Raw genomic sequence first — 15943 nt, 5'->3', positions numbered from 1 at the left:
ATACTCTGCCTTACAAAGGCATAGCACACTGTTTATAAAACATACTGTGATTTTACGAGCATAATAGCCTCTGCTTTCCCTGTCAGTTAGGAAGTGAGATACACTGCTAATGGTGAGGGAGTGGGCCTGAATCCAAGTTCTTGGTCAAACATTAGAAGTGCTTTTCATACAAAATTATGATTGGCAGGGAGCTAGTCAGGGACATGAAACAGGGTCTCTGCATGACACAGTTTAATATGGCCGAAATTAGCATGGTTTTGTAATTTTCTTCAGTGGTGCTCGGGAGCCTGAGTAGAAAGGTATCAAAAACAATCTTGCACTGAACCAGTTTTACAGTTTTCCCAGAAAGGTACAACAGAAGGACAAGAGGGTAAGAAAGTTCAGGGTATTGACAAGAGAGGGGGCTAAAGTGATGAATCATGAGATTAAACTGAAGAGAGAAGTAAGCAAAGCCAGAAGGTTAAGAAATGATAACAAATTATAGCAAGGCCTAGAAGATAAAAATAAATTTAAAGATTATTGGAAATAAGAGAATGAGTAAACTAGGAGAATAGAGAAATTATGGGGGAATGGTAAACACAGAAGAGTATACAGAAGAGTATAAGGCTGAAAGGCAAATAAATTAATTTTAACCAACATTTATTGAGCACATACTGTGTACAAGGCAGTGTTGGGCCCTCTGCTGGGTATATACTGCATAATCTCTCTTCTTTGAAAGACAACTAACAAACAGGCAGGTAAAATCTGACAGTAAAAAGAGGCATAAACATCAAAATGGCACAAAGGGAAGAATTATTAATTTCTCTTAATTTTGTTTAGAGAAGTTCAGGTAAAGAGCTACAGGGCTTGGCAATATTCAAGAAAATGGTTTTGGACTAGTGCCCACTTTCCTCCCCAGAAATACTAAATTACAGAGGAGATCAAGAAAACCAAAAGATGTTCAATGTCTATTTTCAATATTCAGGGTTAGGGTGTAGACGATAGAGCAATACCGTGAGCCTGATGTGATGCTGAGGCTATCAACAAAGTAGGAATGATCAGCCGGTACTTATGGCACATAGGGAGCATTCCCAGAAAGGAAGGGGGACAGAAGGAGAGAAGCTCGGGGTTTCTGGCTCAGAGTGAAAATCATTCAAGTTCAGATGGTCAATACAGAACTCTGTGACGCCAAGGGACAGCTTGCAAGTACCAGGGCTGGCAGAGTTGGTGACAAATGATGATGGGTGTGCATCTATGGGAACTTATGGGAGAAGAGAGGAGACAAAGAAACAAAAAGATACAAGGCTGAGAGAAAAAAAAGAGAAAGTTGCCTATTCTATAAGTTTGCCTAGCAGAAGCCAAGCCACCAATAAGAAAACTTAATTTTTAGGCAGCACCATAGAACATGATGATTTTGATTTTCCTAGTTCATGTAATCCACGTGGATACTGAATTTATACGTATAAGTCAAACTCCAAATAGCAATAATGATAATAACATCATTTTCTTGAAGAATTACACATATTCAACACATAGTTCTAAGCACTTTAAATATACTATATATTAGTTAATCTAATCCTCACAACAATCCTATAAGGTAGACACTGTGTTTATTCCCATCATTCACATGAAGAAACTGATGTACAAAGAAATTACACAATTGGTCCAGGATCGTATATCTAATACGTATCAGCACTACAAAGTCCAGCTCCCGAGTTAAGCCTCCTAATACCAATGCTATACTGCCTCTCCAGGTAGACTCTAGCTCTCTGAATTAAATTTAATAATAATAATTAAATGCTCAATATATGCTTGTTGAATATATTTATTCACCAAGTCCGATCATGAGTCAGATTTTGCTCCAGCTGCTGAGGTGCCATATATGAGAAGAAGAAATGGAACATTCCAAAAGTAAGTTTAACATTGAAGAATACTTTTAAATTGGAAGAAAATCCTCCTCTGGCACACCCTTTTCAGCTTATCAAAAAATCTAAGTAGGTTGTGTCTTCTATATTCTTTATGATAAAAAAAGCTTGTTCTCGTTATCATACTTGAGACTATCATTCTTATATAAAGAAAGATAAGATAGCCTAGGTATACATTTTGGGTAAGATAGTCTAGGTATACACTTTGCTATAAGAGCAACATAGTAGAAAATGAAATTCTAGAAAGGATAAGTAAGCACAGATCTGTGTTATTCTACTTTAATCTTTTAAGTATTCGATACGTATATTAGTTGGACTTTCTATTGCTCTCTGACAAGTGTCCAGAGTTAGAACTGACTGACAATAATTGAATTATAAATTTTTGAAAAGACCCCAAAATTCATATATATATACATATTATATATATACACACACACACACACACACACACACACACACATACATATATATAATTTTTCGCTCAGGGGAAATAAAATGCCACCAAAATTGTGACACTGAATTACTCTCTTTTCAATATTCCCATAGTAGAATGTAAAACTCTTCATTGTAACAGTTGCCATAATATGCAGCAAATGGTACCATCAGAGCTCTTCTCATTAAAATCCTAACGAAGCAACTGTGTCTTCCTTTAGGGATAGCACAAAATGCTCAAACTAATAAGAAGTTTATTTCAAAATGAGCCACTAAAATGAGCAAAGCTATGCAATTCTGCCTTTTGACTGTGATATTTATCAATCTTTCTCATTAAGTCTCTCTGTCCCCTCCCACTCAACATGGACGTACAGACAAATTCTAAGCATTCCAATCTTACAGAACAAGTGGAAATTCCCCCCAAGACACACAAGCCCATAAATCAGGGTGGCAATGGGAGCTCCTGCTATTTTAATACATTGATAATGATAACATGTTCTAAATGTAATTGTAAAATGCAATTTTCAGCTCCTTAAATTAGTTAGTATACAGCATGGTTTCTGTTATGATCATAGCAGTGACAGCTCTTCAACGAATGAGATACATTGCAATAAACTCACAACTGAATCAAACTCATGAAATATTTTCACTGACCACCACCACCAAGTTAAAAGAAAGGAAAAAAAGGTGACATGTTCAGAAACTGAAAGTGAAACTGCAGGTTTGGCTCAGTCCCAAGATAGGAGTGAGGGAAATAGTGCTGGCAAAGTATACTTCTTGTTCTCTAGACAAAAATCAACGTTTCAGTTTCAAACAACTCTGTGCTCTTTTATTACATCAATTATGAGCACCTTAGCCCCTGAAAGAGTTAATTTCACTACATTGGTAAGCAACTCTGCCTTACATAAAGAGCTCTAAATTATCTTTGCTTAGGCAAATGAAGTCGGAGAATGGGTAATAATTCAAAATAGTAAACAGCAACATACATTTCTTTGAGCTTTGAAAAGCTTCGCATGATTTACTATACTTGCTGAACTTACCTTCCTAATGATGCTGTGCTAAGAAGGATATTAAAAAGAGGGAGGAGTAGAAGGACAGAGTGGTGGAAGCCCAAAGTTGGAAAAATTGTTAGGCAAAAGCTGTTCCAGGATCCAAAATTTCCTGTAAGTACCCCTATATTATTAATAATTAGTTAATGGGTAAATAGACTTAACTAAACAGGATATTTGACCTATTTCTAATAATTTGTAACTAGAAGATGGACCCTGCTTCTATTTCCTAACTAAATAATGCATTGTTCACTTTATAAAATGCCACCAGAAAGCAAGATAGTACATAAACCCCGAACTGCTACCATAGGAAGTTTTGTAATTATGATAAGGATCAATTTGTTTCATAAGCAAGTAACCATTTAAAGAGGTGTTCTTGTATTGAAAAGCTGAGATAAGTGGATTACTATTAATGATCATGTAGCCACTTACATTCTCACGAAATACACAATTTCAATCAATAAGCAGGGCTTCCCTGGTGGCGCAGTGGTTAACAGTCCACCGGCCGATGCGGGGGACATGGGTTCGTGCCCCGGTCCGGGAGGATCCCGCATGCCGCGGAGCGGCTGGGCCCGTTGAGCCATGACCGCTGAGCCTGCGCTTCCGGAGCCTGTGTCCGCAATGGGAGAGGCCCGCGTACCACAAAAAAAAAAAAAAAAAAAAAACAATAAGCAATTGTGAATCTGTCTTAAGAATCTCCCTTAAGTATCATGTGAAAAAGAACGTTGCTGTTTGATCTGTTTAAATGACTCTCATGAATACAACTGGCTGCTTTTCACAGGAGTTGAAAGAGAAGATGGACGAGCTCCTGCCCTTGATTCCTGTGCTGGAACAGTACAAAACAGATGCCAAGTTAATCACCCAGTTCAAGGAGGAAATCCGGAATCTGTCTGCCGTCCTCACTGGAATTCAGGAGGAAATTGGAGCCTATGACTATGAGGAACTACATCAAAGGGTGCTTAGCTTGGAAACCAGACTTCGTGACTGCATGAAAAAGCTAAGTGAGTAGAACAATTCCATTTGTCCAGGTTGCATTTTTAAGTAGTTTCAATGACAACTGCATTCTTACATTTTGGAAATAGTCATGAATTCCTAATTCTAGGGAAACCAGCACCTGCTTTCTAAGTGTAAAATAAGCGTTCCTTGGGCTTCCCTGATGGCGCAGGGTTGAGAGTCTGCCTGCCAATGCAGGGGACACGGGTTCGAGCCCTGGTCTGGGAAGATCCCACATGCCACGGAGCAGCTGGGCCCGTGAGCCACAACTACTAAGCCTGCGTGTCTGGAGCCTGTGCTCCGCAACAAGACAGGCCACGACAGTGAGAGGCCCGCGCACCGCAATGAAGAGTGGCTCCCGCTCTCCGCAACTGGGGAAAGCCCTCGCGCAGAAACGAAGACCCAACACAGCCAAAAATAAAAATAAATTAATAAATTAATTAAAAAAAAAGAACAGTTAAAAAAAAAAAGTGTTCCTTGATGGCTTAAGCAGGCCTGGTTATTCAAGGTTATCTGACTAACAGTTGCCTGATTTTCAGAGCACCCTGTTACCGCGGTGGCTTGAAATAAGAGGTCTGGCAAATACAGCAATGCTATTGGCTACACTAATGGAAATAAGCTTTATTTCAGATTATCGGTGACGGTCAATCACTATGTGGCCATGGAAGAGGAAAGCCATTTCTGGCAGTAGAGAAAGTTAGAGACTGGGGAAAAGGCCATTGCCCTGGGACCAAATGTGAAACAGCAATGATAAGGAAATGAATACAATTTCTCTAGTATGCAGAGCTGCCATCTGCTGCTCTGATCCACTCAAGAAATAAAAAGGAGGTACCTACTCAAATACATATTCACTACTCTACAAGGGGCCAAGCACGTGACACGGGGAATGAACTTTACTTTTTGACTCCTAAAATGTGTGGTTCCACGTGGCCTGAGTTTACAAACTTTTCCACTGCCACTCAGTTGAAGTCATCATGGGACTAGTTTGTAACAATGTGAAATAAATAAGTGTTCATGAATTGACTAAGAGGGATTGTAAACCCATTTAGGAATAGTATTTTAGTTGTTGACATGCTGTGATATGATGGTGTTAGGTGAGGGGGACTCAATAACCATAGAAAGTGTTCTCTCAAGGTAAGAAAAACTTTTCTAGAATAGGAAATAAACTGGGAAGAGGAGTAAAGAATTTCAAAAAAAGAGTCAATTTCTAGTAAAGAAACATTCAGAGCATAAATGTAAACACAAAATAAAGTTTGGATGACTTACAAAAATATTTTAAAGACTACTTATTTTACAGATGCAATCCAAATGATAAAAAAAAGATAGCTAAAATACAATATGTTGCATTCAGTAATCACAGCCTCAAAACAAAGTGGGGAATCACCACATCGGAGGCCCCACTGCAGTCATCTCAGGATTTCCAAGAGAATCTAACAGAATTTATCAGAAGGCAGTAACGTAAACTCCTAAGGCTAAACACACGTGCAGCAACCCTCAGCTCCTTATTTCTCATCATGCAAGGCCCATACTTTTTCACCTGTAACTGGTCTCCTAATAATCATGACTCCAATAGATTCCGTGACTTGCTCTTCTCTACCCACTGTCCACCTTTTTGCCAAAGGGATTTTTTTAAGTACAAGTCTGAAATTATTTTCCTCTATTTAAAATTTCCTATGAATCCCTTATGTCCTAGGATACAGCCCATGACTTAGGAGGGCCTTCATTGTGGCACTCCCTACATCTCCCATCTTCGGTCCTGCCATTTCTCCCCTCATACACTATCTCCCAGTCACATGTGCTCCACACTCTAACCATGGGGCCATATTGAGAAGCTGTTTGTTCCTTCTCCTGAAACACTCTTTCCCCTGTTTATCCTTGCTTTATAAATAAACATACTTTCACCTGCCACGTGTGACAGACTCCTATTCATTTTGCAGGTCTCAGTTTAAATGTAATGTCTCACCTGAATTTTCACTGCCCTCCCCATGTGTCCTCTGCATCCCTGCTAGGTGCTCTCAAATCTTGAAATCTCACCAATGATTGGACTTTTCATGTTTTCATTATCATTTTGTGTTATTGGATGTCTCTTTTGCTAGACTTCTGTTCCATAAGAATAAGTACGTCTATGATATTCACTCTAAATACTGTATCTCCCATTGCCTAGAAAACTAAGAAAAGTTTCTCAGTAAATATTTGCTGAATAAATTAATTCTATAAGCAGTCATAGTAACAATTTCTAAACTTTCAACAGAGTAAATATTAGGTATTTCAAAAAGTAGCAGAGAACAATCCCCTTTACTTGCAAAACAATGATCTCTTTTAGCCACATATTTGTGTCAAGATGGCATAGGACTGATTAAGATTAAGCAAGAGAGAAGTCATTTATTTAATACAGCACTTAAAAACTCCCTTATATGGTGTGCTTTTATAATTCAAGTTGTGGAGTTTATTGCTAACAGAAAATAGGTAAATATTACTGCATAAAGAAATTCTGCTGTCATATTTTATTCTTTTTTAATCAAGAAATACTTTTAGGGGCTTCCCTGGTGGCACAGTGGTTGAGAGTCCGCCTGCCGATGCAGGGGACATGGGTTCGTGCCCCGGTCCGGGAAGATCCCACATGCCGCGGAACAGCTAGGCCCGTGAGCCATGGCCGCTGAGCCTGCGCATCCGGAGCCTGTGCTCCGCAACGGGAGAGGCCACAACAGTGAGAGGCCCGCATACCGCAAATAAGCAAATAAACAAATAAATAAATAAATAAATACTTTTAGTTCAATGCACAGATTCATTTTATAGCTTGCCAGATGATATCTGGCAAGAAGAAAATCCCAAACCAAGAATTGTTTTAGTGCTCTCAATACCTAAAAGTTACTTTAGGGGTTCAAAGGAGTATTCAAATGCATATTTATTAGCCCATAAAATATCTGGGAAAAGATATTCTATAAATGACAGTACATAGGACTAATCTGTGTAGGGCTTTAATTTGATTTGGAAGAGGTCCATTTGTTGTTGATGAACCATTGAAGACCTTGAGAATCTATTCACTCTGTCATTCCTAGTATCTCACAATAAACCCAAGCCATTGGCTTTGTATGCTAAGTCCAGGCACCTACTTAGCGCAAATGGCCTCAACTAATAAACAAGGACAGGCAACAGAAAGGTTCTACACTTAGTAATCACCTTGAACCTTAAAGTGTGCCAGTTATGTTTTTGAAGGATTAACATGGAAAACTCTTGGGATTTGCTCTACTTTACAAATGAACTTCACTTCTAACATACACTCTCTCTGAGTTTACTTAGCTGGAAATAATGTCCACCACAGTTAGGAAATTCTACATTCCTCTCAGCTCTTTCATAACTCCCAATTTGTTTTTACTAATCCACATATAACTCCCAACACAGAATCTCCTACAATATTAAAAATGATATTTGGGACAAAGAGGGTTAATCTAAGTAGACACAGATTCATCCTATTCCTTCTTACTGAACCATGGATAATGTCTCTATGGTGTCCTTAGGCCTCAGGACTGTGATCTGCAATATATGTCAAAGATTTGTTTTATTAATTTTCCCCCATGGACCACGAAGTTTGAAAGACTGTGACTGTCAAATAAATTATATTAATTAGTTAACATTTATTTTTATTTTAACTAATCAAAAATATAAAATCTAGCAACCAATATAGATATCAAACAGCAATAAAACTAGCATTTAATTTTCTTATTTAATGAGATGACTGCTATTTGAGTTAACTGATATGACCTTATAAGATATTGAAAACAGTTCTCACATCATAATGCTTTAGATTATTAGTGGCCCTCAAATCCCTATTCACTTAGTACAGAGGCCAGTGCCACAAGCAATGACTCTAACTCATTTATGCTTTTGTCCCAAGAACTGGGTACTTTTCTCCATCATACCATGTTTATGTCAATTAATCAAAACCACTTACTGAGACTCTCTTGAGCAGAGAGGATGTCTATCAACTGGACCACAATGCTTAATTACAATGTAGAAAACATGTCCAGGTAGAGACAGACAGCCCTAACACTGTGAAATCTAAAGCCACATGGTTCCTGAAAAAATAAATAAGTGAATCTTCATATTTTTCATTAAAAAAAGAATTACTCCAATTTCAAGGGAAGTACCTGATAAGGCACATTTATTTACAGAAGAAAGCACAAGCAATTTTGTGTGGTACTACGTTATAACTTGATTAACATTTTAGTTTTTACAATTCCTGAAAATTGGTACAGACTGGACCAAGTTATCTCTGTGAACTCTTAATTCCATGCCTGGCAGTATCTCATAAATAAGGGCCTGAATATCAAAATGTCAGAGCACACAGACTCAGAAAACAGATGTTAAATAACATCAGAACCATTCACAGGACATGTAGAGAAAAAACGTATCAGGGGTTCAATGTTCCAAAAAGGTCTAAAATCCAGTTGCTATGCTGCTCAGATCTAGAGTGGGATATTGGATAATTATGACATCAGCAACATAGTAACAGGTGCAATAAGGCTCATCCATCAATGGCATCTTTATTCTTCACAAAAGCCTCTAAACACACACAGCCAATTAGCAGAGGGTAGAAATGGACTGGGGAAAGAAAATAAAATTGCAGCCGTGATGAATACATTTCCACTCACCTTTTCAGTGGATTTGCTTTTAGGGAAGATGTCATAGTGCACAGCACATGAATTTTAAGAAACTAAAAAACAAACTAGTGTCATTGCCTGCAAAGTTTAACTTAATAAGGTGCTGAAGGAATCACAAGTCATTGAGACCACTAGGGCACCATTCAGCTTATTTCTACTAGGGAATTAAAGTTTTAGAGAAAATAGAAATTAGAAAAAGTGCTTCAACAGAAATGCATCCTAGTGGCCTGAATGAGGTATAGTAATGTACGTTCCTAAAAGTGCTTAATTTTCTCTATGAGGGACTGAGTAAAGTCCCCTGTGCTTAATTAAAACATATCACATTCCTAGACATGCAAAATGTAATTGTATGCATGTGAGAATTTGACTGGAAAAGCACAGCTGAAGCTCTTGCACACCCCCTGAGATCACCAATAGATACTTAATGTAGATTATAATCAGGTTTTCCAGGTTTCCAGCCCTCCACCTCCACCCCCCCCCCCCGACACTTCCTTGGGTTAGTTCTATTTTAGGGCAATAGTTTGGTGCCATCTAGTAAAGTACAGGATGCATCCTTCTATTAACAGAAACAGTTTTGAGCCTTCATGTTTAACAGAAGTAACAGCAGCATTCAAAATTTGAGATTACAAGTAATCTCAACTTGGGTTACTATTTTTATCATGTTTATGCCAAATTAGTTTTAAAAGAGAAACCAAATTGTCTACGTGGTAGTAGTCTTATTTGTACATTCAACAAATATTTATTGACTCCCCAGTGTGCACTGGCACTTAACCAGGTATTTGGGGCTACAAAGATGAGTAGCAGGCAGTGTCCTCCTACCGTCAGAAAACTTGCATTATAGTGGGGACAATAAGCACATAAGTAGGTAACTACAGCAATGCTGAGAGCCTACTGCTTGACAGACACTATGCCAGCTTTTTTAGGTGTGTTAGTCCTAATTGCTCTAATAACTCGGGGTCAGGTATTATTATTAGTAATTTATGGAAAATAGATACTCAGCTTAAATTAATTTTCCAAAGGTACATGTTGGAGGCAACAACTTTAAACCCAAGTCCTTCTGAGTTCAAAGGCTGAGATTTCTTTCCCACACACGATGTGTTTTGTTGGGTACCTAATAATAGAGAAACGCCCTGGACACCTCAGTAAGTTTAACTCAGTAAACAGAACCCAACTGCTGTAGAAAGAAAGAAGTCAGAGTCACTTTTGATTCTTCCTTGAATTTCACTCACATGCAATCACATCTCCCCTCTCCCTCACAATTTCTCAAAACCACCTCTTTTCTGCATTCACACTTCCACCACCCTAGTCCACAGCACCACTGATCACCTCTCAGATGGACTACCACATGGCCTCCTAACCACTGCCCTTACCTGAAGTCATTCCCTGTCTACCACACTAGGAATTTAGAATAATCTTTTTGACATGCAAATCTAATTATATTATACCTTGTTTAAGGGATTTTCCTTTAAAATTAATTCTAAATAGCTTTGCCTCATTTGTCTTGATGACATGGATTCTGCCTAACTCTAGCCCTTTTCTCTCAAATTCTCACCAGGCACTCACTCTAAGTGTTAGTCAGTTTAATCCTTTCAGTTCCTCAATTGTGTATGCTTCTTCACCTCCTGGACACTGAACTTCCTCTCCCCTTTCATGGAACACTCTTCCTCCCTACCTTACCTATCCAAATTCTAAGCTTGCTCTTTCATTTTATAGACCAGATACCAGCTTTTCTGTGGAGGCTTCTCTGATTGCATCCTTCTTAAAACATGGCTGAATTCCCCTGGCACAGTCTCCCACACGCCCCCACTGCACCCCCTCCATGACACTTCAGCTATTTTACAGAAAATTTCCATTTCCTTTTCTTTAATCTTCACTACCTTATAGACAAGGTGTCCTTGCTCTGAGAAGTCAGGGATCATCTGTGTCTTGTTCCAGTTGAATCTCTATAGACTGTGATAAAACATCTGAAACATAAAAGGTAAAAATTGGTGTCTACAGAGTTTCTGAGAGCAAATACTATTTTTTAAATAAAAAGCTTTATGTTGCTTTCAAGAAATAAATCAGTGTATGTCAAAGATAAAACATCTATATCTTTTACAAAACAAAAAATCTTTTGGAAAAAGAAAAACAAAAGCACAGTATTTTTTTTAATCCTTGTTTTTATTGCCATCTGTTCTTTCTTCAATGGCAATGCAGTATTTCATTCCCAAAACACCTGATATTTGGCTGTACTTAGTACTTAAAGCAAGAGACAGTGAAAATCTCAGTGAAAGAAAGAATTAACAGGAAAGTCAAACTGTGTGCCTGGGATGAATAAGAGTGCAATTTAACTTGGAAATATAATGGGAGAAATTTATAAGCCTACCTCCTCAAATTAAATTGAGTAGATCTTCAAATAAGTTATTTACCAAAAAGTCCTATTCTTCCTAAAATTCCAGATTATAATATGGAATGCAATTTCTCTGGTATCCATGCACCTGATGATGATTCATTCTTCTGGAACCCCGAGACCCTAGTGATTTTAGCACATTTTTGAGGTAACTGGTATATCCTGTTTTACCATAAATTGATTTACTGTTTATCTTTCTTTTTAATGTCCTAAATTTTCCTAGATTACAACTAATATAAGCCTTTTAACAATATAAAGCCTGTGTTTTTAGAGGCAAGCCAAATTATTCAGTTTTCATAATGCAATTCTGCTCCATTTAGTTTGGATGTTAGATAGGCTTCTCCCTGAAGATATGTTCATAATATAAGCTTTATTTCAGAAAAAGTTCAGGAGTTTTTAAATTTAAGAGTAAAATTGTGTTAACTTTGGAAGGTGGAGGTATTTAGACACATATTATTCTTGATCCCATTTACCAGACACCCACTGAAAGCTCATTCCATGCCATGCAATATGGCATCTGTTATGTTCATTCTTATCCCCACCTTTCCTTCAGCAGTATAGTTGGTAAGATTAGACATACAAATAAAAGGTTAAATAATATAAATAGATTTTACTATCAAACGTATGGAAGAGAAAAACTTACTTTAAGTAACTTTGATAGACTTTAAAAATCAAATCATATCTACTTCTTGCTACATGAGTTCTCCAATGGCCTTTAAGTAAAAAGAAGTAACGTTCCTTCATAAACATATTTGCCACTCCATTAAATTTATTTATATGCGCATGGCCTTAGGATTCAAATCCAGAGCTATTAGTACACAATGTTACAAAGTAAAATTATATATTAAAGAAATAAACAAAAAGATGGTTTTTATGCTTCACTGATCCAAACTGATCTTCCTGCTGAATCCCAAATGATACCTTTTCCTGAGCTACTTATTGATAAATATGGATTGTAACTGATAATAAAAAACTTAATGTTTCAAAAGCATCAGAGTATTAAAATGGTTACTTTTCTCAACTACCTATTCAGTATATTTTCTGAACATACAGAACCGTGCACGTGTAATATATTATAAAATGCTAATATTTTCATGTGTCTCACTGAAGACAGAAGAGCATAGCAGGAAAAAATCAATGAAGGAAGACTCAACTTCCTTCTTTGCCATCCACTTTTGCAGGAACATTTGTCTTCCACGCATTTGGGGAAATTATCCTTTCTTTCTGGCTTCTTTTGTCCTCATAGAAAGTGAGAAAAATAATGTGTATTTGAACAAAAGCTAGTTTGGGGGAACCAATAAATGGAAATGACTTTCACTGTTTATTTTACTTTATAATTTCTGTGCTCTGTTAGAATGAGAATACCTGTGTTTACTTAATTCTATCACAAATTGTAAATAAAAAAGTGGCCAGTTTTTATAAATTCCTGCAACTCTAATTTTACTAATATCATTTGACAAGATGAATTTTAGCTTAGGACTCTAATAACTATTTTTAAGAGAAACTTCTACTGGGAAGAAATCAACATCAAGAGCCCTTTCTGTGTTTTGCTTCCCAAGAGTAAGGGTAGATAATGATGATGTCCATGATCATGATCACCCTGATGACGTGTGTGTGTTTTACAACCACCACAAATAATACCACCTTCTCCCCATCAGCATAAATGTCTACTGATCCCATATCCATTCCATGCTCCCTTAGAGTAACAAAATGTCAAGCTTCAGAACTTCCATCTTAGAGATGAGGAAACTCCACCCTGGAGAATAAGTACATTATCCAATATTACACAATGATTTAATATTGTGGCTTAGATTAGAAACCAGACCACCTAACACCCACCTCAGGATTCTAACCTGGATGAAATATACTACACAAAGAACATTTCCTGGAAAACTGTGGAAGTCAGAACAGAGAGACAAACAACAACAAAACTGTTAAAAGAGGCATAGTTAATAAATAAACTACCATTTGCTTATGAAATTCATTTATTATTCTCTTTCATAAGTTTTTCCCTCTCTACTAGATTATTTATAAAGGCAAACAAATCTTTATTAAGCAACAATAGTAACATCAGCACAAGAATAAAATTTCCCCACAACCTTATATTTCTTCACCCCCTTTTCTCTGCTTTTTCTTCAAAATAACCTTTTATAGCTGCTGCTTTGGTGTGTAGTCTTTTCAAAACCAACTCCAACTCAGCTTCTGATCTCAACATTCTCTTCATTTCAGTTTTGTAATCACCAATGACTCCTTGCTGCCAAATTCCATGTTATTTCTTTGATTTTCTAGACACCTCTGTATTCCCCAGAGGTCAGTACATCATCCTTCTTAAAACATTTTCTTCTTTAGGATTTCTTAACACTGCACTATTTTTCCTATTCCATGTATAGCTTCTTATTGGGCTCCTTTGCTGGATGCTAGAAATATTGTGATGTCCCAGAACTCTGTTCTAAATGCCTTCCTCTTCTTTGTGTATGTCCTCTCTCCAAGGCTCTGGCTTTCACTATCTTCAGTGTGCTGAAGACTGTCAAAACTGTGTCTCAGAAGAGTGTCTCCTACCTACATCTGCATACTATCTTCTCTACATCTCTACTGGCATGGATAATAATCATGAACAACTTTAAATAAACCATAGTGAATTCTTGATTTTTCTTTTTTTTTCTTTTGCGTTACGCGGGCCTCTCACTGTTGTGGCCTCTCCCGTTGCGGAGCACAGGCTCCGGATGCGCAGGCTCAGCGGCCATGGCTCATGGGCCCAGCCGCTCCGTGGCATGTGGGATCTTCCCAGAACGGAGCACAAACCCGTGTCCCCTGCATCGGCAGGCAGACTCTCAACCACTGCGCCACCAGGGAAGCCCAATTCTTGGTTTTTCTTTCCAAACCCATTCATTCCTCAGCATTTCATCTAAATAAATGACACTACAATCTGACCATCTGAACAAACCAAATATCTCTAAATTATTTTTCAGTTTGAGATTTTCTTTAATTTCTCTTTTTAATTTTCATCCTAATGCCTAATCCAAAGCCTGGTCCTAACTGACTTTATCCAAAAAAGAAAAGAAAAGAAACCAAAACAAAAACATAACCCAAATCCATCTACTTTCCTCCATCTTCATCACCACTTTCATTATCTCCCACCTGACCAATGTGATGACATTCAATGTGTCTCTCTGCCTATACTCTATCTCCTCTACAATTAATTTTTTACATGTAGGTAGAGTGATCTTTTTTTTAAACGTAGCTCACATTCTGTCACTTTCCCATCTTCTTAAAATCCTGCAATAGCTTTCCATCATACCTAGAATAAAAACCAAATACTCTGATTTTACAAACCTTTATTCTGTTCAACTCTCCAACCTCATCTTCTACTTTTCCAAGTTTGTTCTGGACACACTGGCTTTCTGCATTTTTATTTCAATTTCTCTTAACTCACCAAGCATATCCAAATCCAGGGCCTTTACAAGAACAATAATCCTAGCTAACATTTATTAGACAATTAACTTTACCAAATACCGATCAAAACACTTAGCATTTATTTTTTATTTAATCTTCCCAATAACTCTTTGACTTTATTACTGCTGTTATCCACGAGACACTGACTGGTTAAAATTTGTTCAAGTCCTCCAGAGAGTAAGTGAGAAAATCAGGATTCAAATTCAGGCAGATTTCTTAAACCATGCCTCCAATTACTTTAAAATCCTACCTTTTTCTGGTTGATGCAATGACTAAACATCTTTCTCTTCAAGGATCCATGGCTGCCTGCTTGTCAATTAGATCCCAAATTAAATATCACCTTCTTTGAAAGGTCTTCCCTACTCACCAGTCTAAAGAAGCTACAACCTATGGACCTATTTTGTCTCCCTGTTCACCTTATATCTCCAGTATCTAGCACAGTCCTGGTACATAATAACTTCTTAGTGAATGGTTGTTTAAAAAATAATTATTTTATATTTAAATCATAACTGTTTATTTTACCCTCTACCATATTTCAGAGAAAAACCTACTGCTACAAAAAGAAAGCAAACTCATTTTTAGTTGAGATGTCAGAAGCCTTTAACCTCTGGTATAATTTCCGTCTTAATTCCTGGCCTAAACATTACAAGGCTTAGCAGTATCTCTTTGCCATATGGATACAATACTGGGTTAGAGCCAAATATCCCAGAAGCCAAGATACCCCAAGCCATCAATGCATTATCAGTATCTGGAAATGTTGATTCATGAGATTCATGGTGTGAATCCTAGTCCCAGAGATTGTTCTTATTCAGATTTGACTAACCAATCCAACTCAATTCATACTAAAGTTATGTTGACATAAACTGAATCCAGAGGATCATTTAAACCCATTTAAACCCAGAAAACAAATCAACATCTAAAATATGCATATGACTGAGGGAAATATGAACTTTGTGTCTTCTTGCTTTGTCCAAACTATGCTTCAGCCTTCAGGCAATAGAGGCCACCTATAGCAAAGGGGCCAATTTTGATGATAAGGTAGGTTAAAAACCACAGTTTGAG

At 37.4% G+C, this 15943-nt stretch overlaps 1 protein-coding gene across 4 annotated transcripts in view; it reads left to right on the top strand.

Moving 5' to 3' along the window:
* The window catches only part of OLFM3 (olfactomedin 3), a 195575-nt gene that overhangs the window by 158910 nt on the left and 20722 nt on the right, over nucleotides 1–15943 (top strand). For all 4 annotated transcript variants that reach the window (XM_067727063.1, XM_067727062.1, XM_067727064.1 and 1 more), the window contains one exon: nucleotides 4167–4386. In XM_067727063.1, the coding sequence (XP_067583164.1) occupies nucleotides 4167–4386 (220 nt within the window). The remainder of the gene's footprint in view (nucleotides 1–4166; nucleotides 4387–15943) is intronic.

This window comes from Pseudorca crassidens, chromosome 2 (genome assembly GCF_039906515.1).
Source record: "Pseudorca crassidens isolate mPseCra1 chromosome 2, mPseCra1.hap1, whole genome shotgun sequence".
Taxonomy (NCBI): domain Eukaryota; kingdom Metazoa; phylum Chordata; class Mammalia; order Artiodactyla; family Delphinidae; genus Pseudorca; species Pseudorca crassidens.
Note: the sequence above shows the minus strand (reverse complement) of the source record. Positions and strands in the feature narration are given on the sequence as shown.